Source organism: Neofelis nebulosa, chromosome 8 (genome assembly GCF_028018385.1).
Source record: "Neofelis nebulosa isolate mNeoNeb1 chromosome 8, mNeoNeb1.pri, whole genome shotgun sequence".
NCBI classification, from domain to species: domain Eukaryota; kingdom Metazoa; phylum Chordata; class Mammalia; order Carnivora; family Felidae; genus Neofelis; species Neofelis nebulosa.
In genome coordinates, this window is record NC_080789.1 from 61,591,060 (window position 1) to 61,613,604 (window position 22,545).

Here is a 22,545-nt window from a genome sequence, read left to right on the forward strand (position 1 = left end):
ACACTCTGCACACAGGTGAGCAGGGGAAGAATATTCATGACTGTGGAGGAAGACAGGACAACGCTCTCCTGCCAACCCTCTTCCCAAGCCTGGTGTGTGGCAGGGTGTGCTTTCTAACACTCCCAGAGTCCTTGATTCTAGATGGTCCTTCCTCCACCCCACTTAACACCCACCCCCTCTATCCTGGGAGTGAGAGCATTCGACCTAGACCCTGTTTTATTTATTCTTTATGTATTTATTTATTTTGAGAGGGGGGCAGGGGCAGAGAGAGAGGGAGGGAGAGAGCGAATCCCAGGAAGTCTCCACACTGTCAGCACAGAGTCCTATGTGGGGTTTGAACTCACAAACCATGAGATCATGACCTGAGCCGAACTCAGATGCTTAACCGACTGAGCCACCCAGGCACCCCGACATAGACCCTGTTTTAAATGGGGTGAAGAAATTCATCTCCTTCCTCCCTCCTCCCACCATGATGACACATTCTCCATTTCTGAGAGCACTGCCTACGAAGCACAGAGAGACCTCCAGTAGCAGGTCCCCCCTGAGTGCCAGTTACAATCAACACTGGGTAAATAGGGCACTTCACACTCAAGTAGACTGCCACCCTTTTATGTGTTCAGTTGTGTCCCCCAAAAAGATTTGTGGAAGTTTTAACCTTATTTGGAAATTGAATCATTGTGGATATAAATTAGCGAAGGTCATACTGGACTATGGTGGGCCCATAATCCGATATGACTACTGTCCTTATAAGAAGAGAGAAAGTTGGGGGCGCCTGGGTGGCTCAGTCGGTTAAGCAGCCAACTTCAACTCAGGTCACAATCTCGCGGTCCATGAGTTCAAGCCCCGCGTCGGGCTCTGTGCTGACTGCTCAGAGCCTGGAGCCTGTTTCAGATTCTGTGTCTCCCTCTCTCTCTGACCCTCCCCCGTTCATGCTCTGTCTCTCTCTGTCTCAAAAATAAACATTTAAAAAAAAAATTTTTTTTTAATAAAAAAAAAAAAAGAAGAGAGAAAGTTGGACATAGAGTCACGTATGATGTGAAGACACATCAAGGGTAGATGACCATGCGACATGGAGTCAGGGACTGCAGTGATGCACTGGTAAGACCAGGAATGCCAAGAATTGCCGGCAAACACCAGAAGCTAGAAGAGGCAAGAAAGGATTCTCCCCTACCAGTTTCAGAGAGAGTATGGCCCTACAATAAATTTGCCATTCAAAGTCATCCATTTGACTTTATTATGGAAGCCCTAGGAAAGTAATACACACCACCCCCATCCCCAAACGCATCCTCTCTTCATGCTCCTGACTTTCATGTTATCACCAGAACTTCATACCCTTTGTCCTCTGTCACCCATTTCCCCCACTTCCCAGCTCCTGGCAACCACCAATCTACTCTGTCTCTACAAATTCAGGTTTTCCTAGATCCTACGTAAGTGAGTGAATACACAATGTACCCTTCTCTGTTTGACTTATTTCAATTAGCCTAATGCCCTCAAGTTCTAGCCACACTGATATAAATGGCAGGATTTCCTTCTTTGTCATGGCTGAATAATGTTGCATTATATTGACATGTATCTCCTAGAGTTTCACTGTAAACATCTTTTACCACCTTGTTAAATGTATTCCTAACTATTTTTATTCTTTTTGATGCTATTATAAATGGAGCTGTTTTCTTAATTTCTCTTTCCGATAGTTTGTTCTAAAAAAAAATGTTTTTAGGAGCATCTGGGTGGCTCAGTCAGTTAAACGTCCGACTTTGGCTTAGGTCATGATCTTGCGGTCCGTGAGTTTGAGCCCCGCGTTGGGCTTTGTGCTGACAGCTCAGAGCCTGGAGCCTGCTTTGGATTCTGTGTCTCCTTCTCTCTCTCTGCCCCTCCCACACCTGTGCTTTCTCTCTCTCTCTCTCTCTCTCTCTCTCTCTCTCTCTCTCAAAAATAAATAAACATTAAAAAAAAATTTTAATTGCCACTTCCCGCATATATTCCCTGCTTTATTTTTGTCCTTAGCACTTCTTTTTTTTTTTCAGCTATTTTGAGATATATTTAATACACAAAAAATGTAGTCCGTGAGTTCGAGCCCCGCGTCAGGCTCTGGGCTGATGGCCCGGAGCCTGGAGCCTGTTTCCGCTTCTGTGCCTCCCTCTCTCTCTGCCCCTCCCCCGTTCATGCTCTGTCTCTCTCTGTCCCAAAAATAAAATAAATAAAAAAAAAAAAAACGTTGAAAAAATGGCATGTAGTCAATGTATACATTTTAGTGAGTTTGGACATATGCATATACCCATGATACCATTCCCACAATCAAGGTAATAAACATATCTATCACCTCCAAAAGATTTCTTGTGCCTATGTGTGCACACGTGTGTGTTAAGAACACTTGGCATCTTAGCGTGAGATTAACCCTCTTAACAAATTTTTAAGCCATGACATTGTATTGTTAATTATAGGCACCATGTTGTAACGCAGATCTCTAGAACTTATTCACTTTGTAGCATTTCTCACTAATATACTATATAAGTTACTTGTCTGTTTTCTTTGTTTTCTTCACTAGCATGTAAGCACCATGAGGGCAAGGGTTTCTATTCTTTTCACTGAGGCATCCCCAGTGCCTGAAACAGTTTCCGGAACATAGCAGGCACTCGATAAACATTAGCTGAAAGTTAAATAAATCACCACTTCCACCCTCCTCTCCATTTTCATCCTGTGAAATTAATGTCTCCATACTGTGGTTTTGTGCTGGTCTCAGCCTATCAATAACCAATGTGGTGGCCTTCGTGGTTTTTCTTATGATTGCAAGATGCCCTTCGGCAGTAACCATTGTGAAACTTCGGGGGGAAGAAAAGGTCATTACTTATAAGCCCCGTAAATGACATAGCGCACCTGGCACCACACAGGAAGGTCGTGGGCAGAAACAGAGAGCACACAGGCCTGGGCTTCCGCTTTTACTGGGGTCAAGGGTTTCATAGGCTCACTCTTTATTGATGAATTTAAAACATAAAAGCAGGAATTTAAAGTTAAGGCACCTGGGTGGCTCAGTCAGTTGGGTGTCTGATTTCAGCTCAGGTCATGATCTCACAGTTTGCGGGTTCAAGCCCCGTATCGGGCTCTGTGCTGACAGCTCAGAGTCCGGAGCCTGTTTCCGATTCTGTGCCTCCCTCTCTCTCTGCCCCTCCCCTGCTCATGCTCTGTCTCTCTCTCTCTCTCAAAAATGAATAAACATTAAAAATAATTTTTTTAAGTGCTAAAAGAGGAAAAACAAGCAGCCCAAAGGGTTAGTTATCGAAACCAACCAAGACCTCTAAACCAGAGGAGCTTGAGCGAAAGAAGGCAGCCTGGTTTTTTATCCAGTCATGTGGCTGACTTCATCTAGTCTTTATCTAGTCATAACCCTCTTGGAAGTAGATGCTGTGCCAATCAAAGCTTACGTCGGGCGCTTGCATTATGTGAAAGAGAAAACCATGAGAAAACCATCAGGGGGGTTACACTACACCTCTCTATTCTCAGAACGTGTTTTCGGCATGCTGTGCTTCTCCACCAGGCAGGTGGCTGGCGGAAGTGAGTCTGCGCGAGATCGCTAATGCTCAGTAGGTAACAGATGCTTAACAAGTGGTCTCTGTATTTTTATTTTTTTTATTTTTGAGAGAGAGAGAGACAGAGAGTGGAGGGGTGGGGGCAGAGAGAGAAGGAGCCAGAATCTGAAGGAGGCTCCAGGCTCTGAGCTGCCAGCACAGAGCCTGACGCAGGGCTTGAACTCACAGACCGCAGATCATGACCTGAGCGGAAGTCAGGCCCTGAACCAACTGAGCCACCCAGGCACCCCAACGAGTGGTCTGCGTACTTAAACGAGATTCATGTAGCACCATCCACTGAGGCCCATACCTACACACAACACTTATCCCATTTTCCCCACTGATAATACCCACCCAGTCTCCTAGGCTATTTGCCTTCTAGCACCCTGACGCGCCCCAGGTCCTCTAGCCTCAAAGGAGAAAAACTTCAGCCACCGCACATCCAACCACAGGTGCCTTTGGAGGCACCGCAATGGGGACAAAGCCTGATGAAAGGGAAGAGCTTCCCCAGATACCGTTTCGGAGGAACCCCCAGCCGGGATGAAATCTCCTTCCACACCAGAGGCAATGGCAACCCTGGAGGACCCAGGCAGGCCACAGAAAAAAGGAGCAGACAGCTCCCCCTGGTGGTACAGGTCTGTCCACTCCAACACTTACTCTGGTTGGGAGGTGGGGGCGGGCCGTGTGGTATCTACCAGCAAACCCCTCAAGGTACGCACGCGCTAACACATGGAAGTCTAACCGCAGCTCTTTACCTCCCTCCCGCCCCCCCCCCCCTGCAAATTTCAGGAAATGACCAAAAAATAATAATTGCTTAATTAAAATTGGCTTCTTTCTGGCTTGTTTTCCTGCTTTCTGGGATTATGGATGTTTAATGTTCAGATATAGATTATATTCTAAATAAATTGCATAAAAATTAAGGGGAAAAAACAGTAACATAATTCCAATATAAAGAGGAGGAGTAAAGACAAATCTACCAACTTCTTATCTCTGAAACCAGTTGAACTGATCACAACAAAAACAATTCGCACAGATATGTAAATTCCACTTGGGGTGAAAATAGAAAGCACTTACAACCCCAAATAACACTTTCTATGAAGAACTCCTGCCAAGTCCCCTGAAACTGGAACCAAATGGAGGGAGGATGCTGACTCAGCGTCCCATTATGACACTCATGGGCAGAGCTGACAACACACTTCTCCAAGGGACACGATATGCTCAGAGGACTAAAACCAAGAACACCTCGTCTGTAACCAGATCTGCCACACGTATACTTCCTGCTCCTGAAAAAGAGAACACCTAGAAAAGAAAAACATAATTGAAGACAGTGTTCCTTAAAAATAGAAGAAAATCGAAATCTGGCTTGGCGGGCGGGGGCCGTGGGGAGGGGGGGCGGTAGGGGGAAACCAGGAACCGCTGTTTAGTGAGTATAGAGTTTCAGTTTTGCAAGACGACAGAGTTCTGGAGGTTGGTTGCACAACTCCCTCAATATACTTGACACCAGTGAACGATTCAAAAAGACTAATGCTGAGAACTGGCCCAATAAAGTTCAGTATCTTCAAAGATGAAGGATATTTGGGCATTCAGGCAAAACTACCAACACATTTGCTGAGGGGGAAAAAAATATATTCAGGTCGCCTCCAGACTACACCACCAAAAGACAGTGAAGAAATCCCTACAAAGTCCTCTGGAAGAAGAAAAATGAGGCCCAAACACTTTGTACTAAATCAAACTATTTTACGAGACTAAAGGCAACAGACACGTATTTCCAGGATGCCAAATTCAGGGCATTTCATTCCTGTGAACCCTTTTCAAAAACACTATTAGACATAAACTCCAACCAGCCTCCAGAAAATGAGGTAAAAGGATTGGGTGTGAGTGCTAAATCCATTTCAGTGCAAGAGAAAAAGCTCAGGGGTGCCTGGGTGGCTCAGTTGGTTAAGAAGCCGACTTCGGCTCAGGTGATGATCTCACGGTCTGTGAGTTCGAGCCCCGCGTCGGGCTCTGTGCTGACAGCTCAGAGCCTGGAGCCTGTTTCAGATTCTGTGTCTCCCTCTCTCGGACCCTCCCCGGTTCATGCTCTGTCTCTCTCTGTCTCAAAAATAAATAAATGTTAAAAAAAAAATTTTTTAATAAAAAAAATAAAAGAAAAAAGCTCAAGTTGCTGCAGGAATTATGGTTACAGAGCAGAGTAAGTGTTATAAACTATGAGAACGTAACCAAAGATCAGCATGGGGACGGCTGGGATGGAACAGCAAGCAGGAGTTAATATAAATCAGGTGACACGTGAAACTTTTATAGTTAGAGTATCAAAAACTATTTTTAACCTGCAAAAGCAAGTAACTAAAGTATAAAAGAAATCGGGGCATCTGGGTGGCTCAGCCAGTTGAGCATCAATCCGACTTGGGCTCAGGTCATGATCTCACCGTTCGTGGGTTCGAGCCCCACGTCGGGTTCTGGAGCCTGGAGCCTGTTTTAGATTCTGTGTCTCCCTCTCTCTCTGCCCCTCCCTCACGCGCACTGTCTCTCTCTGTCTCAAACATAAATAAACATTAAAAAAAAAAATGGTAGGGGCGCCTGGGTGGCTCAGTCGGTTAGGCGTCCGACTTCAGCTCAGGTCACGATCTCGCGGTCCGTGAGTTCGAGCCCCGCGTCGGGCTCTGGGCTGATGGCTCAGAGGCTAGAGCCTGCTTCCGATTCTGTGTCTCCCTCTCTCTCTCTGTCTCAAAAATAAATAAACGTTAAAAAAAAAAAATTTTTTTTTTAATTGTAAGCATAAAGGAAATCACTAGAAAAAGTAACACTAGTCCTATTATCCATGAAAATCAGACGGTAAAAAGGAGAGCAGGAAGTAGAAGTACACTGTTTTAATCATTGCTGGTGGAGGGAATCAATCTAAGTGATACAGCATTGAGTACATCATTTGAAGTTATGGTTATAAAGATAATCACTAAGACTATAAACAAACTGAATCTTTTATATTATCAGAAGAAATACACATAAAAGAGAAAAAATAAATAGGTCATGTAGCCAAATATAAATGATAAAAAATTGTAAAGTGGAAGGACAGCATGAAAAAGATAAAACAAGTATCAAACACGTGTCATTTATATGAATAAATAAAAATAGCACAAATTCATGCATTAAAAGCAAAAGATTCTCAGATGGGATCGCAAAGCAAAACTACACTATAAACAGTGAATTAAAGGATATATCAATAAGAAAGTAGCCGCTTCATTTTGTCGTCCTCTCAACTGCATTCAAACACGCATCTTATGCTTGCATTCCTGACTTCCTCCCTGAATAATCCTGTACAAAAGCCAGTAGGCAGAACCCAGCAAGGTAGGTGTCTGCAGGGGCGGGAAGGATGGGGGGGGTGGTACATCGCTGGAAAGCTGGAGCAGGGTGTTGGAAGTGTAGAGCCATGAGGAGGATATCTGCCCAGGGAAAGCAGGGACAAGGGGAAAGGTGGTGGCCTCTCGTGGGGTATCAGAGCCCAAGCAGGCAGGGGAGGTGGGGGGGTCTATGTGTTGCAGGGTGAGCAGGCCTGAATTCTATGGTGCCAGACTGAAATTGGGCATAACAATGAGAACTCATGGTTTTCAGTATATGTAAATAGATGCAGAAATACATCTAGATGTAAATGTGCATGTGTTATTTATTTCTACAAATACACATACATACACACACATGTGTATATGTACATACATTCATATATTCCCTAGTTTTGACCTTGGAAGGGCCTGGAAGTGGCGACATCTCAAGAACAATGAGCACACCGAGAGCCCGAATCTTTGTTTCTAAATACCATTAAGAGAGCAGAGTTCCTTGCAGAAATGGCTGCTACCAGGCAGGGCTGGCGCAGAGAAAATACACGATGAGTCTGGAATGCCTTGCTGTGCCAGAAAGGAAAAACTGCTCAAAGAATGATGGAGACATGACAAGAGAATACACAAGCTAACCAAAAGGCTAGCTTACTCCCGCCTATGGCCAACTTGTTTCAGACTAACCATGGTCAATGGAGAAGAAAAGTATTATAAAAGACTATAATAATAATGAAAACCAATGGTAGTAACAAAATTATAATTCATTGACTAAATAGGAAGTTATGAGCCCATATTGATATAAATAAATGAATAAATAAATGGGGAAGTGAGAAAGATTTCCCTTACAGCAGAATGACAGCTAATGAATGTAGAGGGAATGACTGACCTAGAAAATCACAATTTGGCAACCATCACAGGAATAAGCAATTCAGCCTAAGTAATTCAGCCAGAAAGCATCAATGAGTGCTAAAACTAATTGGTAAAAGTTTGACGAGGAACAGGATATTTACATAGCCTCAAATTGCTTTGCAACAAAATATATATATATTAATTACAAAGAAGGGAAAGAGTAACTTCACACTGGAGAAAACTGGCAGACGTCTGGTTAATCAGTGATCGATCGATCAAAGTTAACATCACAAAAATGGGACAAATCAAAATTACGAACCACCTGATAGAATATAATATAAAGAATATAGTATGGCTTGCTGATACTCTTGCCAAAAATGCAGAACCTGCCTCTAATAATGCGGAAACATCAGATGAACCCGAAGTGGGGGACATGCTCCACAATTGGCCCCTCATCTGCAGAAGAGGAAAAGCCATGAAAATCAAGGAAAGACTGAGGAACTGTGTCAACAGCATTCTATGCGTAATCTTGGATTGGGTCCTTTTGTCATAAAGGACATTATCGAGACAACTGGCCACATTTAAATGGGGCCTGTGAATTAGACAGTAATAAGGCGTCAATGGCATATCGGATATTATGTGTGTAGTTTGAGGGGTGGTTGGTAGGGCTTTCAGAGGAGAGGGGGAAAGCATGCCCAGGGCCCCAGGGGTGGGTGAGTGGGTGCTCAGGAGGCACCCTAGTAAACTGCAGCTTTCAGGGTAGCCTCTCCATCAGCTCTCGCAGACCCCCAGTGCAGCACGCCAGGCCTTCTAGGGGACACAGAGCAGCCAGTGCACGTGGGCAACATTCTCAAGGCCCCATCTCCAAGATGGAGAGTGTTTTCCACAGACTGCCCAGGCAGAGTCAAGTTTGGCCCAGACCTTCCGGCAGAGAAACTGGGTATGGCTGGAGTGAACTTGCAAGCAATGGACCCTGAAGAAGGGAACAACGGACTCACTCAGGAAGAGCTGCTGGAGCCCGACTGAGAAGCAAGACAGAAGCTGCTCTCCCTCCCTGGATGCTCCAGAGTCCCCTGGAAATGGGAGCTTTCTGCACTTAACTGCTGACTCCCTCCTGAACCCTTTCCTGTTTCACCTCCCTCTGGCTCTGTTACCCTCTGAGCAACTCCCTGCTCCCCGGGGATGACAGGCAGTCTGGGAAGTGATTTGAGGCACAAACATTGATTTCCCAGGGTAGTCAATGGGTCTGGAAGAAACAGCACAGAATATGTAAAACGGATCCCCCCCTGGAAAAGCAAGGGTTTATGGTTGCCGCACTGTGGAGTCAACACTCGCGATGCTTCGTGGGGGCGGTGAGCCATGGTGAGAAGAGCATGGAAATCAGAGCCAAACAGATCTGGATTCAAATCCCATCATGTCAGGTGACATCTATATCCCTTGCTAAATTTACTTCACCTTTCTGAGCCTCAGTTTTCCAATCTGCCATCAATACCACCCTATGGATCAGTGTGAGAATTAAAATCATCGTGCGTCTGACTCCCGATCAGACTCTCACAGAATGTTAGTCTCCTCCTCCTTCTCTCCAAACTCCAACATTCCAGCCAGCAACCACCATAGTAATCTCTCTCTCTCTCTCTCTCTCTCTCTCTCTCACACACACACACACTCAAAACAATAGACTTTCTCCCTCCCAAAATCCTTACCAGAAAAAAAGAGTTTGAGCCTTTGTTTAAAAGCCACCCTATTGGGGCGCCTGGGTGGCTCTGTCGGTTGAGCGTCCAACTTCGGCTCAGGTCATGATCTCGCGGTCCGTGAGTTCGAGCCCCGCGTCGGGCTCTGTGCTGACCGCTCAGAGCCTGGAGCCTGTTTCGGATTCTGTGTCTCCCTCTCTCTGACCCTCCCCCGTTCATGCTCTGTCTCTCTGTCTCAAAAATAAATTAAAAAAAAAAAAAAATTAAAAAAAAAAAAAGCCACCCTATTGCTGAAGGGAGTGTATTCCTCAACACCCCTGCATTAGAATTTCTCTGGACACTGGTTTTATTTATTTTTTAAAAATTTTTTTTCAAATGTTCATTTATTTAAAAAAAAATTTTTTTTTATTTTTTTTATTTTATTTTATTTATTTATTTATTTATTTTTTAATATATGAAATTTACTGTCAAATTGGTTTCCATACAACACCCAGTGCTCATCCCAAAAGGTGCCCTCCTCAATACCCATCACCCACCCTCCCTCCCACCCCCATCAACCCTCAGTTTGTTCTCAGTTTTTAACAGTCTCTTATGCTTTGGCTCTCTCCCACTCTAACCTCTTTTTTTTTTTTTTTCCTTCCCCTCCCCCATGGGTTTCTGTTACGTTTCTCAGGATCCACATAACAGTGAAACCATATGGTATCTGTCTTTCTCTGTATGGCTTATTTCACTTAGCATCACACTCTCCAGTTCCATCCACGTTGCTACAAAAGGCCATATTTCATTTTTTCTCATTGCCACGTAGTACTCCATTGTGTATATAAACCACAATTTCTTTATCCATTCATCAGTTGATGGACATTTAGGCTCTTTCCATAATTTGGCTATTGTTGAGAGTGCTGCTATAAACATTGGGGTACAAGTGCCCCTATGCATCAGTACTCCTGTATCCCTTGGGTAAATTCCTAGCAGTGCTATTGCTGGGTCATAGGGTAGGTCTATTTTTAATTTTCTGAGGAACCTCCACACTGCTTTCCAGAGTGGCTGCACCAATTTGCATTCCCACCAACAGTGCAAGAGGGTTCCCGTTTCTCCACATCCTCTCCAGCATCTATAGTCTCCTGATTTCTTCATTTTGGCCACTCTGACTGGCGTGAGGTGCTATCTGAGTGTGGTTTTGATTTGTATTTCCCTGATAAGGAGCGACGTTGAACATCTTTTCATGCGCCTGTTGGCCATCCAGATGTCTTCTTTAGAGAAGTGTCTATTCATGTTTTCTGCCCATTTCTTCACTGGGTTATTTGTTTTTCGGGTGTGGAGTTTGGTGAGCTCTTTATAGATTTTGGATACTAGCCCTTTGTCCGATATGTCATTTGCAAATATCTTTTCCCATTCCGTTGGTTGCCTTTTAGTTTTGTTGGTTGTTTCCTTTGCTGTGCAGAAGCTTTTTATCTTCATAAGGTCCCAGTAATTCACTTTTGCTTTTAATTCCCTTGCCTTTGGGGATGTGCCAAGTAAGAGATTGCTACGGCTGAGGTCAGAGAGGTCTTTTCCTGCTTTCTCCTCTAAGGTTTTGATGGTTTCCTGTCTCACATTCAGGTCCTTTATCCATTTTGAGTTTATTTTTGTGAATGGTGTGAGAAAGTGGTCTAGTTTCAACCTTCTGCATGTTGCTGTCCAGTTCTCCCAGCACCATTTGTTAAAGAGACTGTCTTTTTTCCATTGGATGTTCTTTCCTGCTTTGTCAAAGATGAGTTGGCCATACTTTTGTGGGTCTAGTTCTGGGGTTTCTATTCTATTCCATTGGTCTATGTGTCTGCTTTTGTGCCATTGATGTTTATTTTTGAGAGAGACAAAGACAGAATGCGAGTGGGTTGGGGCAGAGAGAGAGGGAGGCACAGAATCTGAAGCAGGCTGCAGGCTCCCAGCTGTCAGCACAGAGCCTGACATGGGGCTCAAACTCATGAGCTGTGAGATCATGACCTGAGCCGAAGTCGGGACTCTTAACAGACTGAGCCACCCAGGTGCCCCCATCAAATGTTTTTTTTATTTTTGAGAGAAAGAAAGAGAGAGCACGTGCATATGAGCGGGGGAGGGGCAGAGAGAGAGAGGGAGACAGAGGATCCGAAGCAAGATCTGCGCTGACAGCAGAGAGCCTGACGCTGGGCTCGAACTCACAGAATTGTGAGATCATGACCTAAGCCGAAGTCGGACGCTTAACTGGCTGAACCATCCAGGAGGCCCTGGACACTGGTTTCAAAATGCAAATTCCTGCACTACATCCCAGACCTGCTAAATGGAGAGGAACGGAGCGGGTGAGTTTTCCTTTTCTCTGTCTCACATTCAAAATTCACTGAGAGGGATCTCATTGACCTGGGTTGGAACCATCCAGTGTGGAGGGTCAGAAATGGACAAGTCTTGGGGTACCTCCAGGGGCTCTGTGCTGACAGCTCAGAGCCTGGAGCCTGCTTTGGATTCTGTGTCTCCCCCTCTGCCCCTCCCCTGCTTGCTCTCTCTCTCTCTCTCTCCCTCCCTCAAAAATAAATAAATCATTAAAAATTTTTTAATAAAATTTATTTAATTTTAAAAAAAGAAATGGACAGATCTCTTACCCAGGCCTCCTCAGAAGCCACTGGTCTTCCTTCTGCCCAGCCTGTTGGTGATTACCTCTAGATAAGACCCTGACTCCCTCACCAAACAGGAGTGGCCAGAGTAACAGGATCATCTGACCAAAGTCTGGAACCTGTGTGCAGAGAACCATTGTGACCTCTTTTCTCAGAACGAAGCTACACGAACGGCACACAGTCAGCTCTCCCATCCATCTTTGCCCTGCCCCAGAATCCTTAACTGAGAGCAGGAGGAGGCTGGGCTCTTGGAGGGACAGATGGTCGAGGCTGGAGGCTGGTGGGGAGCCCTGGGGTAGGATCGCCATGTTTACCAAATAAAATATAGAACACCCAGTTAAGTAAGCAAAGTTTTACTATAAGTATGTGCCATGCAACATTTTTTAGGCTAAAACAATTATTCCCTGCTTATCTGAAAATCATACGTAACTGCATGGCTTGCATTTTATCTGGCAATCCCACCTGGGAGAGCAGGGACCAGGTCTGTTTTGCTCAGTGTTGAACCTCCAGTACCCATTTCATGTCTGGCATATGGCAGACGTTCAATATATTCTTTTGAAATACTTAATTGTTGAAAAAGGCCTCTCAGAGGTCCCTCTCTCCCCACTAAAAGGAAACATATCCCCCAGGGGCCAGCTTTGAACTCGCAAATTGACTCATTCAAATCATTAGACTAGAGCACTTAGCTAGTGTTAAGATCTGTGCTAACCAAATTGGAACACAGAGATAAATAAACTGTGGCTCTTGTCCTCAAAATGGCAATTAACCAGCAGGAGCAATAGATCTGAACTGAGAATTACGAGAGAATATGATAGATGCTAGACAGTAAAGCCAGAAGGTCAGGGCCAGGTGATTTTGCTCACCATTTTATCTCCAAGCACCTACAACCTGGCAGGCACTCAGTAAATAGTGGCGGGGTGGAAACGTGAAAAGACGGAGACAGGAACAGTGCATCGCAGGGCGGCAGAGGGGAGGTGACTAACTGAGGGAGGCGCGATGGTGAGAAGACTGGAGTCACTCCAGGGAGGGAATGACACCTGGTGTGGATTGTGATGTCGGAACACAGCAGACAGATGGAAAGGAAAGAGCATTTCTGAGGGAGGAACAGCATGAACACATACAACATTTTATCGAGCAGGAAGTAGCACCTGGGGGCCAGTGATGAGGTCAGAAACGTGGAAAGCCCTGATCACATGGTCAAGGAGACTGGGCTTTATCTTAGGGGTAATGGGTGGTCCTTAAAGACTTTTGAGTAGAGCCATGGCCTGCACATCATGCATTAGCATTAGCATGGAGGGTGGACAGCAGTGGAGACAGACTGGAGGCCGGAAGCCAGTGAGAAACCACTGAAATAGGCCTAAACTTGTGGATTATTGGGGGCATTGGAAAATAAGCCTGCAGGACGGAAACCGTACCTTTAAGGATTCGCTGTGAATGCCTCCATCTGTCCCCACCCTGTTCCTATGTGCCCCAGGCGATGGGAGGGGAGGCTGCCGCAGAAAGGGGCAATTGTGGAGGAAGGGGAGATGGGAGGCAGCCCAAGACAAACTTCCTTCACTTCGAAGACTTGCCCAAGGAGACAGCAGGGCTAGAGCGATTGGAGGCTGACCCCCAGCCCCCAGGCTCTTCCCTCCCGCTGCTGCCAGGGGGGATGGGAGGGGAAGAAGGCTTCACCTCGCACCTTGGCCCACAGAGTCCACAGTTCTCTTGGGGCCTGCAGGTGGGACCTTACCCTCAGGGCGTAAGCCACGCCCCCAGCAAGCCACGCCCCCTGCTGAAGACCCGAGGTGCCGTCTCAGGGTACAGCCGACCCCCTCCTTCCTGGAGATGATCCCAAAACATGTCCCAGAGAGATTATCAAAAATTCCAACCTAGTATTTACCCAAAGAATGCAAAAATACCAATTCAATGGGATACATGCACCCCGATGTTTATAGCAGCATTATCTACAATAACCAGATTGTGGAATATATATATGTGTGTATATATATATATATATACACACATATATATAATATATATGTGTGTATATATAATATAAATGTGTTTTATATATATATTATATATATTGTATATATATTATATATATAATATAAATATAAATATATAATATAAATGGGTATATATATATATATAATACACACACAATGGAATATTACTCCATGAAAAAATAAAATCTTGCCATTTGCAACAACAGGGATGGGGTGAGAGTATTAGGCTGAGCAAAATAAGTCAGAGAAAGACAAATACCATATAATTTCACTCATGTGGAATTTAAGAAAGAAAACAAGCAGGCAAAGGGGGGAAAAAGAGAGGTGGGGGAGAGGCCAACCAAGAAACAAACTCTTAACAATAGAGAACAAACTGATGGTTACCAGAGGTGGTGGGGCGGGGAATGAGTGAAATAGGTGATGGGGATTAAGGGGGGCACTTGTGATGAGCACAGGATGACGTACGGAACTGTTGAATCACTACACTGTACACCTGAAACTAATATGACGCCGTATGTTAACTAACCGGAACTTAAATAAAAACTTTTCAAAAATTCCAACCTGAGGGAGGCACAGGAGATCAATGAGTTCAGCCCTAGGCCCTGAGCCAGGCCCAAGTCCTGGGTGCGTCCCCCACCGCCTCTCATGTGGGTCTTTGGGCATCTCACTGCTTCATCTCGCCCACCTCTGGAGCCACCAGACCTTACCTGTAGCAGGCATAGAGTTTGGAGTTACACTCACATGGGTTCAAATCCACCCAGATGTGTGACCTCACCTTTGTGAATATCGCTTTTCCTGCTTGATGAGTAACACATACCTCACAACCATGATGAATTAAGTAAAATATCCCATATGAACAAACTCTGCACAGTACCTGGCATGTAATCAGAATTCCTATAACGGCCGTGCTCCTTCATTCCTGAACTGACAGAGTTTTATCTGCAGCCTACCTGCCTTTATTCATTCACCCTCATGATATATTCTGGGTGCCTACTATGTACCAGCTCCTTCTAGGTTCTGGGAAAACAGTGGCAAACAAAACATAGTTCCACCACCCATCACGGAAGTTCTGTCCTCTTGGGGCACAGAGATATTAACTGATCACACAAATAAAAATAAAATTACACCAATAATGAGTACCATGAAGGAGAGAAACTCACACCCACTTAGTTATTCCAAGGACTTCCGGAGGTGGAGCCTGGGGCTGACACACCTTTGGCATGGCCCACGCCAGGGAAATGCTGGGGGCCTTACTTTCCTGTTAACTGGTTTCCCAGAAGCTCCATTTCCTAAAAACAAATGTATTCAGAAAAGGGAACTTGGGAGGGGAAACCTGGAATGCCCCCAGATCCAATCCGGAACCAGGTTCCCCAGAGCCCTTTCCCACCCCAAGATAAACAAAGCCTCTGCCGGACTACTGCCTCTGCAACACTAAACAGCCTCCCCAGGGAAGACGGATCTGGCTACAGGTTCACCATGAAATTCTTTACCATCCTGCTGCTGGCCACCTGAGCCTCCACCTCTCTCGCCATCCTTAATGGTGAGTCTGGCTTCTGCTACACTCCTCTTTGTTCCCCAGAGGTCACTGAGCTGTCCGCTGGAGAGTCGTCAGCACTAGGAAGACCCCTCCTTAATCCTTGTAATGCACCGTGTGGAGAACGCATAACCAAAAGTGCACACCCGGGATGGTTGAGGTGTGGAGGCAGGGTACTAGGACTCATGATACCAGGAATCCTGCACCTTAGAAATCCTGGCACTGGGGCCAGAGGAGCCAACTGGACCCAAATCAAGGTGGACTATGGGTTAACAGAGATTCAGATAAGATTCCAGCCTCTGAGGGTGCTGGACACGCCAAAGCCACTGACCTCCTCTGGGCCCCCCTGCCTCCCTCTGTAACAATGAGGGCAAAACATATACACACATTCATTTAACGACTATTTATTGAGCACCTAGTCTGTGCCAGACACACAGCTCTAGGCACTTGAGATACACTAACAAAACACAGAGACCTCAGTCATCATTGAGATGTCATTCTAGGAGAAAGAAACAGATAATTGGCATATTAAACAAATCATATAAGTGTGTTAGAAGTGCTAAGACAGGGGCGCCTGGGTGGCTCAGTCGGTTGGATGTCCGACTTCGGCTCAGGTCATGATCTCACAGTTGGTGAGTTCGAGCCCTGCGTCGGGCTCTGTGCTGACAGCTCAGAGCCTGGAGCCTGCTTCAGATTCTGTGTCTCCCCCTCTCTCTGCCCCTCCCCTGCTCATGCTCAGTTTCTATCTCTCAATAATGAATAAACATTAAAAAAATTTAAAAAACAAAAAACAAAAAGAATTGCTAAGAGAACAGGATAAGGAAGGTGGAAATGCTGGGTGGGGAGTGGGTACATACAAGCATCTCACATGTCAAATGTCTTAAGACCTCCGGAAACTCTAACCCCTTATTTTTCAGAGCCAGAAGATGAGATCCACTTGCAGGCTCAACGCATAAATGCCCGTAAGTCTCATGTTGGCATCCTTTAGAGGGAGTTGGTGGTAGTGAAAGATGGTCCAGTAAATGATGAATTCTCCACCTGAGGAAGAAGTGGAGCAGAGACCATCCCTCCTGGCGCTGGACCTTAATCCTTCCTGCTGCACTAATTGGCCAAGATCTGGGGGCCGGGAACAATCTGAACAGCACTTCATGCTGGGTAGTCATTGAAGATGACTATATCTCATACCCAAATGCTAGCAGGTAGGGAGTTTCAGCTCACCCTGAGGGGAGGATGCTGGAGGGGCTCCTCGGTCCCAGGCTCCTCCACCGCCTCAAAGTCATGAATATCACAGGACCCTGCTTTGTAGATTATCCATAAACACAATTCAGTCTCAGGCTAGCTTCCCCCAATTTATCGGAGAAGGAAGACTCAAGCAATACCCAGAACTCAGAAAAAAAGAGCCAGTGTTTATTGAACCCCTCCTATGCACCAGACAATGGATCGGGTGTTTGCATAGTTAATCTCTTTTCATCAGGAAGGTGAATGTGTTAGAAATGGAAGCCCTATTCAACGGCATTCAAAATCAGGGGTGTGCCCTTAGGTGCTCATAGATTTGGATGCGGGTATTGGATCTCAATTCTGGTCTACACTGACTGAGCAATGGCTCAACCCTGACATTCTCTGCATGTTAAGGGATATGCCAGAGAGCTGGCTGGCTGTTGCTTACCATGAGCTCTCTCTCTGCCCCTCATTTCATCTCCTTGGTCCCAGCTGCTCAGCTGATATCTGAAAAGGACCATGTCTCCATTGAAAACCTTTCTGAGGAATCTCTCATCTCCAGAGAAGAGCTGGTTTTTGAAGAGGATGATATGACCAAATCTACCAGGAGACCAAAGCGTCAAAGGCCCGAGCTGCTTCACCCCATCCCCCAGGAGGACAGTATCAGAAATGCTGCCTCTCAGTCAGAAGAGACTACAGAACTCACTCCCAGGGCTGGTAGGAGCCAGGGCCAAGGGGAAGAAGCCAGGAGGGAGGCATTAAACAGAAAAACGCGGTGGCGGGACACTGCCTCGGGGGAGAAAGTTGGTGATGGAAAGAGAAAGGAAGCTGAAGGGGAGCAAAAATTAAAGGTAAATGAGATTTGGAGGATCCACTGATTGTGCCAGCACTGAGGAGTGTGGGGGAGGCGTGAGGGGACTAACCTTACTTTGCCATTTCTCTCCCAATGTTCCCCAGCAACCACCTCAGAGGGAAAACTGGCCAAGCTCGGCCATGAAATCGGGAAGAATGTGGACAAAACAGTAAAAGAAACCATGAGCTATCTGAAAAACCTACTCCCTCATGCCTATGAAGTCATAAGGCCCTAATGATAATAAGGCCCAGTCCCTGCCAAAGCTGGTGTCTACGGCACCCAAACCCTCCTTGCCCTGACCACCATCTCTCAGCTCCCCACGTCCCTTATTAAAGCGTTGCATCCCAGTCTGGCTCTGTGGTGGCTTTGTCGGGCCAGGAGGGAAGGCGGAGGCCCCCACTCCGCTAGGATTCTTCCTGAGTTACCCCATCGCTCTAATTTTAAACCTCCCCTCCTCAGCTTACAACCTGTTCAAGTCTCCACGTCCCAAAATATCCTCTGTGAGGTCTTGACTCCCCTCAAGCTGCCCCTCCTCTTCATCCACACTGCCTCCCTGCTCCCTCACCCCCTGCACCCGTCATCCCCTGCAATCTGCATTTTCATGCCCTCCAGCAACTGTTCCCCCCAACATCACTGACAGCAACAAGCCCGGTGGCTATTTCTGGTCCCTACTCCTCTCTTCATGGTCTCTGCAGAACTGGACACGATTACCCTTCCTAGAAAGTTTCCCCGCACTGACCTCCCAATGTGCTGCACTCTACTGGTTCTCCAAGCCCCCCATTTCCTTCCTGGCACATTTTCTGACCATGCACTCTATGCTCCCAGGGTCCCATCCTGTGCCCTCTCATCTTCTCTCCACCTTCCTTCCTCTACATCCCCATTTGCCAAGACTTCAGCTTCACCTCAGGGTGGATGGGGTCTACCCATTTACCCACCACCACACAACCACCCAGTATCTACTATATGTCACACTCATCTACCTAATATGTGCCAAATTACCCCGCTCCCCCCCCCCCCACACACACACACACACAACCCTGGGCAGTTTTCACTATAAAGGCATATGGGACCAAATGGGGAAAGAAGAGACTGGGAAAATAAAAATCTCTCTTGGTCTTACAAACGGAAGGAAGATTGCCCATTCAAAGGGAGATAGGATGGCAGGAAGGAAGCTATGAGATAATAGAAAATATATGTATTGGTCTCTGTTCCCCCATACCTGGCACAAAGCTTCAAAATCCTTGTAATTTCCTAAGGGATAAGCACATTGGAATCATCCCTGTTCTAGTATCTGGACTTTGATGCATCCCAGCGATGGGGATCCTAAGACTCTTGTAAGTTCCTAAGTGATAAGAGTGACAGGAGCATCTTTTGTTCTAATGAGGTGACCCCGGTGCACTCTTGGAGGCTCCTGGATGGAGGCTGGCCGCCAGAAGGACCAAGCCATCATTAGAAGCTTGGAACTTTCAGCCCCACCCCTACTTCACTGGAGAGGGGAGAGGGGCTGGAAACAGAGTCAATGATTGATCATGCCCCATGTGATAAAGTCCCCATAAAATCCCACTACAGTGAGGTTCTAAGAGCATCCAGGTTGGTGAACACATCCACACACCAGGAGGGTGACATCACCCAGTTCCACTGGGATAGAAACACCTGCTCTCAGGACCCTCCTGGACCTTGCCCTGGGTATTTCATTGTCTGCCTGTTCAACTGTATCCTCTATCATATCTTTTAATAAACTGATAAACTGGTAAACAAAGCATTTCCCTGAGCCGAAGCAAGTTAATTGTACTCAAGGGAAGGGTCATGGGAAGCTTTGATTTATATGATTTATAGCCGATCAGTCAGAAGAACAGGTGACAACCTAGACTTGCAATTGGCATCTGAAGGAGGACAGTCTTGTGAGACTGAGCCCTTTCCCTGTGGGAGCTGACGCAACCTCCAGGTACTGTCAGAGCTGAGTTGGATTGTAGGACACCCAGTTGACCAGAGTTGCTTGATGGGAGAAAACTCACATGCACTGGGAACCAGAAGTGTCAGAAGTGAAGTGTTCTGTGTGTGAATAAGGAAAGACAGATGGATGACTGAGTTTTTCCAACTCAGGAGCCACCTCTAATGTCTATTATCCTACCCCCAGGACAAAAAAAAAAAAAAAAATGCACTTGGAAGATCAACAGGGTGATCCACCCACAGCAACGCAGGCCAGGTGCTGCCCTGGCCCAGAAAAAACTGGAAGTGTGTTCACAGCTGGGGGCAGATAAAATATCTCCATCCTTCCTTCCTTCCTTCGCTTTTTCCTGGTACAGAAAGTTTCCACCTGCCCACTGCCCTTAGTTACCCACCCTCCCCTCCAATACAAAGACACACTCACAACTCCACCAAAAACATCACCCAACCTAGATGGAAAGTTCTATTATGGGTCTTTCTCATAAATTCTTGCCAGGCATAAATTCTTGAGATGAGGCATAAATTCTTGCCAAAATGACAGAGGAAGGTGGTGAGAGATTCTGGAGTTTAGGAAAGAATTGGAGGGGAAGTTCCTTGAGAAGATTAGGTTAGGAAAATTGAAGTGTCTTGGAGATTAAAAGCCCCAGACTCATTGTTCTGACCCTCCAGTTGAGACCAATAAAAAAATGACATGAGGGTCATTACATAATGGTGAAAGCATCCAGCTTCCTAGCAGCTGGACAGATGTTCTATAAACCCAAAATTCAGGGCTCTTGGTTAAAACTGGATAGGAGACCCCAGGCCAAAGGAGCCTTCGGCTTTGACCCCATCTCCCCATTCCCACCCCACCCTACCCCACCTCACCCCCGATTCACAGACTAAACAAGAGATAGGGCAGGATGAGCTACTCTGGGGTTCTCAGCCATAGGATCATCTACTTTTCCCCCAAAGGAGAGTAAGCAACACACGGGAAAACAGGCTGGGAAGTATTCCCTCCAACCTGCTCCTCTTGTGGGGAGGGTGCTTCTAAGAGGGAACACCCTCAACATGGAGTAACCTTCTCTTCTCTCCACCCTTTTGGCTTAACAGGTGGACCTAGGATCTGCAACCAATCACAGGTATGGCTGGAAAGACAGGAAGGAAAGGGGAGGGGGGGAGGAGAAGACAAGCCATGCATCAGAGCAGTCTCCCACGTCACAGATATTTGGCCATTCCTGACCTACAAAGTGGCCATATCAGGGGCACCTGGGTGGCTCATTCGGTTAAGCGTCCTCCTTCGGTTCAGGTCATGATCACACGGTTCGTGGGTTCAAGCCCCGTGTTGGGCTCTGTGCTGACAGTTCAGAGCCTGGAGCCTGCTTCAGACAGCTCAGAGCCTGGATTTTGTGTCTCGCTCGCTCTCTGCCTCTCCCCCACTCACGCTCTGTCTACCCTTTCTCTCAAAAATAAATAAACATTAAAAAATTTAAAAACAGGGGCGCCTGGGTGGCGCAGTCGGTTAAGCGTCCGACTTCAGCCGGGTCACGATCTCGCGGTCCGTGAGTTCGAGCCCCGCATCAGGCTCCGGGCTGATGGCTCGGAGCCTGGAGCCTGTTTCTGATTCTGTGTCTCCCTCTCTCTCTGACCCTCCCCCATTCATGCTCTGTCTCTCTCTGTCCCAAAAAAAATTAAAAAAAAAAAAATAATAATAATAAAAATAAATAAATAAATAAAAACAAAACAAAAAAACCAAAGTGGCCATATCATATGGCCCACTGATTTCTGTAGCCCCTGCTATGTGAAAGGTGGAAATAAGAAATAGATTTCCAAACAGGAAATGGAAAAATAAGTTTCTGAGTGCTTTACATATATTTGCTCACTTAATACTTGCAAACAAACAAACAAACAAAAAATGAAGTAACAAGTTCTCATCACTATTCTTTGTATATCCTCCTAGAATCATTGGGGTGGCCAATTAACCACTGCCCCCCAAGTCCTCTTGATTGGGTCCAGAGGGGACCAAAATTAACTCCAAGACAACAGAAACTCGGTTTCCTCTCTCCAGTTGGCTGTGTCGTTGTTCAGTACAGCTCACCTGCAGGTTACAAAATAAACACTACCTGGCACCATAAAATATCAAATACCTCAATTCTAGCAACCAAGAAATACTCTAAATTTGAGCCTAACCCCCCCTCCTAATTTCAAAAGTAACACAAAACAAAATCTCAGTATACTTTTCTTTTACATTAGAATGCAAGAAAATGAAACGTCCAAAATTCTTCCCTTTACCATGTCCTGTTCTGCTCGTTCTTAGCCAGGAGGCATCACTCCGAAGGAACCTAGCTTCGTCCATTTGCCTGGACATCCCCAGTCCTCAAGAATATCCGTCGGCCACAAGGTCAGTTCTCCATTTCCCCCACGCAGCTGCCAGGGCTCTGGCGGGGCCTCCCCACCTGACAACACCCTGTGACCTCTTGGGATGGGCTGGAGAGGGTTCTCTGTGTGGGCTCCAGCTGTTTGGGAGAAGAAGGTCGGGATCTGAAGGGAGGGGTAGGTGCACACACTCTCCCTGCAACTTCAGCTTCCCCAAGTGTGGGAAGGGGTGAGGAACCTGATCTGTCCTCTCCCTGGCCTGGGGGGGAGCCCCATCTCCAGACCCCCAAGGTGTGACAGCAGGGCGGACTGTGGTGAGGCCTCAAGCCTGGTGAGGATGAGCAGGGTGGAGAGCCTGAGCCTGGGGAGTGTCCCCCCAGAGTCAGGAGCAAGACTGTTAACGCCCGGAGGCAGGAGACTGGCTACATCCTGGTCTTCCACCCTGAAATGTAAACAGCTCCTCCCGGCATCTCCAAAGTTAACTTAATCTATCCCCAAGCAGCTCACTGGTCCCTCTTATTCAAAGTCAGAGTAACTGGGACGCAGAATAATACTATGGCACCAGCTTTACAACAATGAAACTTAGAAGCACGAGCA

General features: G+C 46.3%; 1 protein-coding gene and 1 long non-coding RNA gene across 6 annotated transcripts in view; one reads left to right on the forward strand and one right to left on the reverse strand.

Moving 5' to 3' along the window:
• The window catches only part of LOC131519451 (uncharacterized), a 36,735-nt gene extending 24,574 nt beyond the window's left edge, over positions 1-12,161 (reverse strand). Inside the window, exon 1 of the long non-coding RNA XR_009265628.1 lies at positions 12,042-12,161. This is a non-coding gene — a long non-coding RNA (uncharacterized LOC131519451). The remainder of the gene's footprint in view (positions 1-12,041) is intronic.
• Positions 12,162-12,594: 433 nt separating this feature from the next.
• LOC131519452 (glycosylation-dependent cell adhesion molecule 1-like) lies at positions 12,595-18,599 on the forward strand. Of its 5 annotated transcripts, none has more exons than XR_009265631.1 (5): positions 12,595-13,219; positions 16,496-16,540; positions 16,626-16,777; positions 17,289-17,513; positions 17,754-18,599. XR_009265631.1 is itself a non-coding variant. In XM_058742488.1 (4 exons), the coding sequence occupies exons 2-4, from the start codon at positions 16,747-16,749 to the stop codon at positions 17,882-17,884; spliced, it is 387 nt and encodes a 128-aa protein (XP_058598471.1). In that variant the 5' UTR covers positions 15,235-15,584; positions 16,496-16,746; the 3' UTR covers positions 17,885-18,598. The 5 variants fall into 5 exon arrangements, 1 of the variants encoding a protein (XP_058598471.1); XR_009265632.1 differs by lacking the exon at positions 12,595-13,219 and adding an exon at positions 15,215-15,584 and having other exon boundaries at positions 16,622-16,777; XR_009265629.1 differs by lacking the exon at positions 12,595-13,219 and adding an exon at positions 15,220-15,584 and having other exon boundaries at positions 17,754-18,598.
• The last annotated feature ends 3,946 nt before the right edge of the window (positions 18,600-22,545 follow it).

What these genes read in the sequence shown, in the direction of transcription:
- LOC131519452 (XM_058742488.1), top strand. Translation starts at nt 16,747, where the DNA reads ATGACTATATCTCATACCCAAATGCTAGCAG. An exon ending in TCATACCCAAATGCTAGCAG is followed by an intron (nt 16,778 to 17,288) that starts GTAGGGAGTTTC and finishes CCTTGGTCCCAG; the next exon opens with CTGCTCAGCTGATATCTGAA. An exon ending in AGAACTCACTCCCAGGGCTG is followed by an intron (nt 17,514 to 17,753) that starts GTAGGAGCCAGG and finishes AATGTTCCCCAG; the next exon opens with CAACCACCTCAGAGGGAAAA.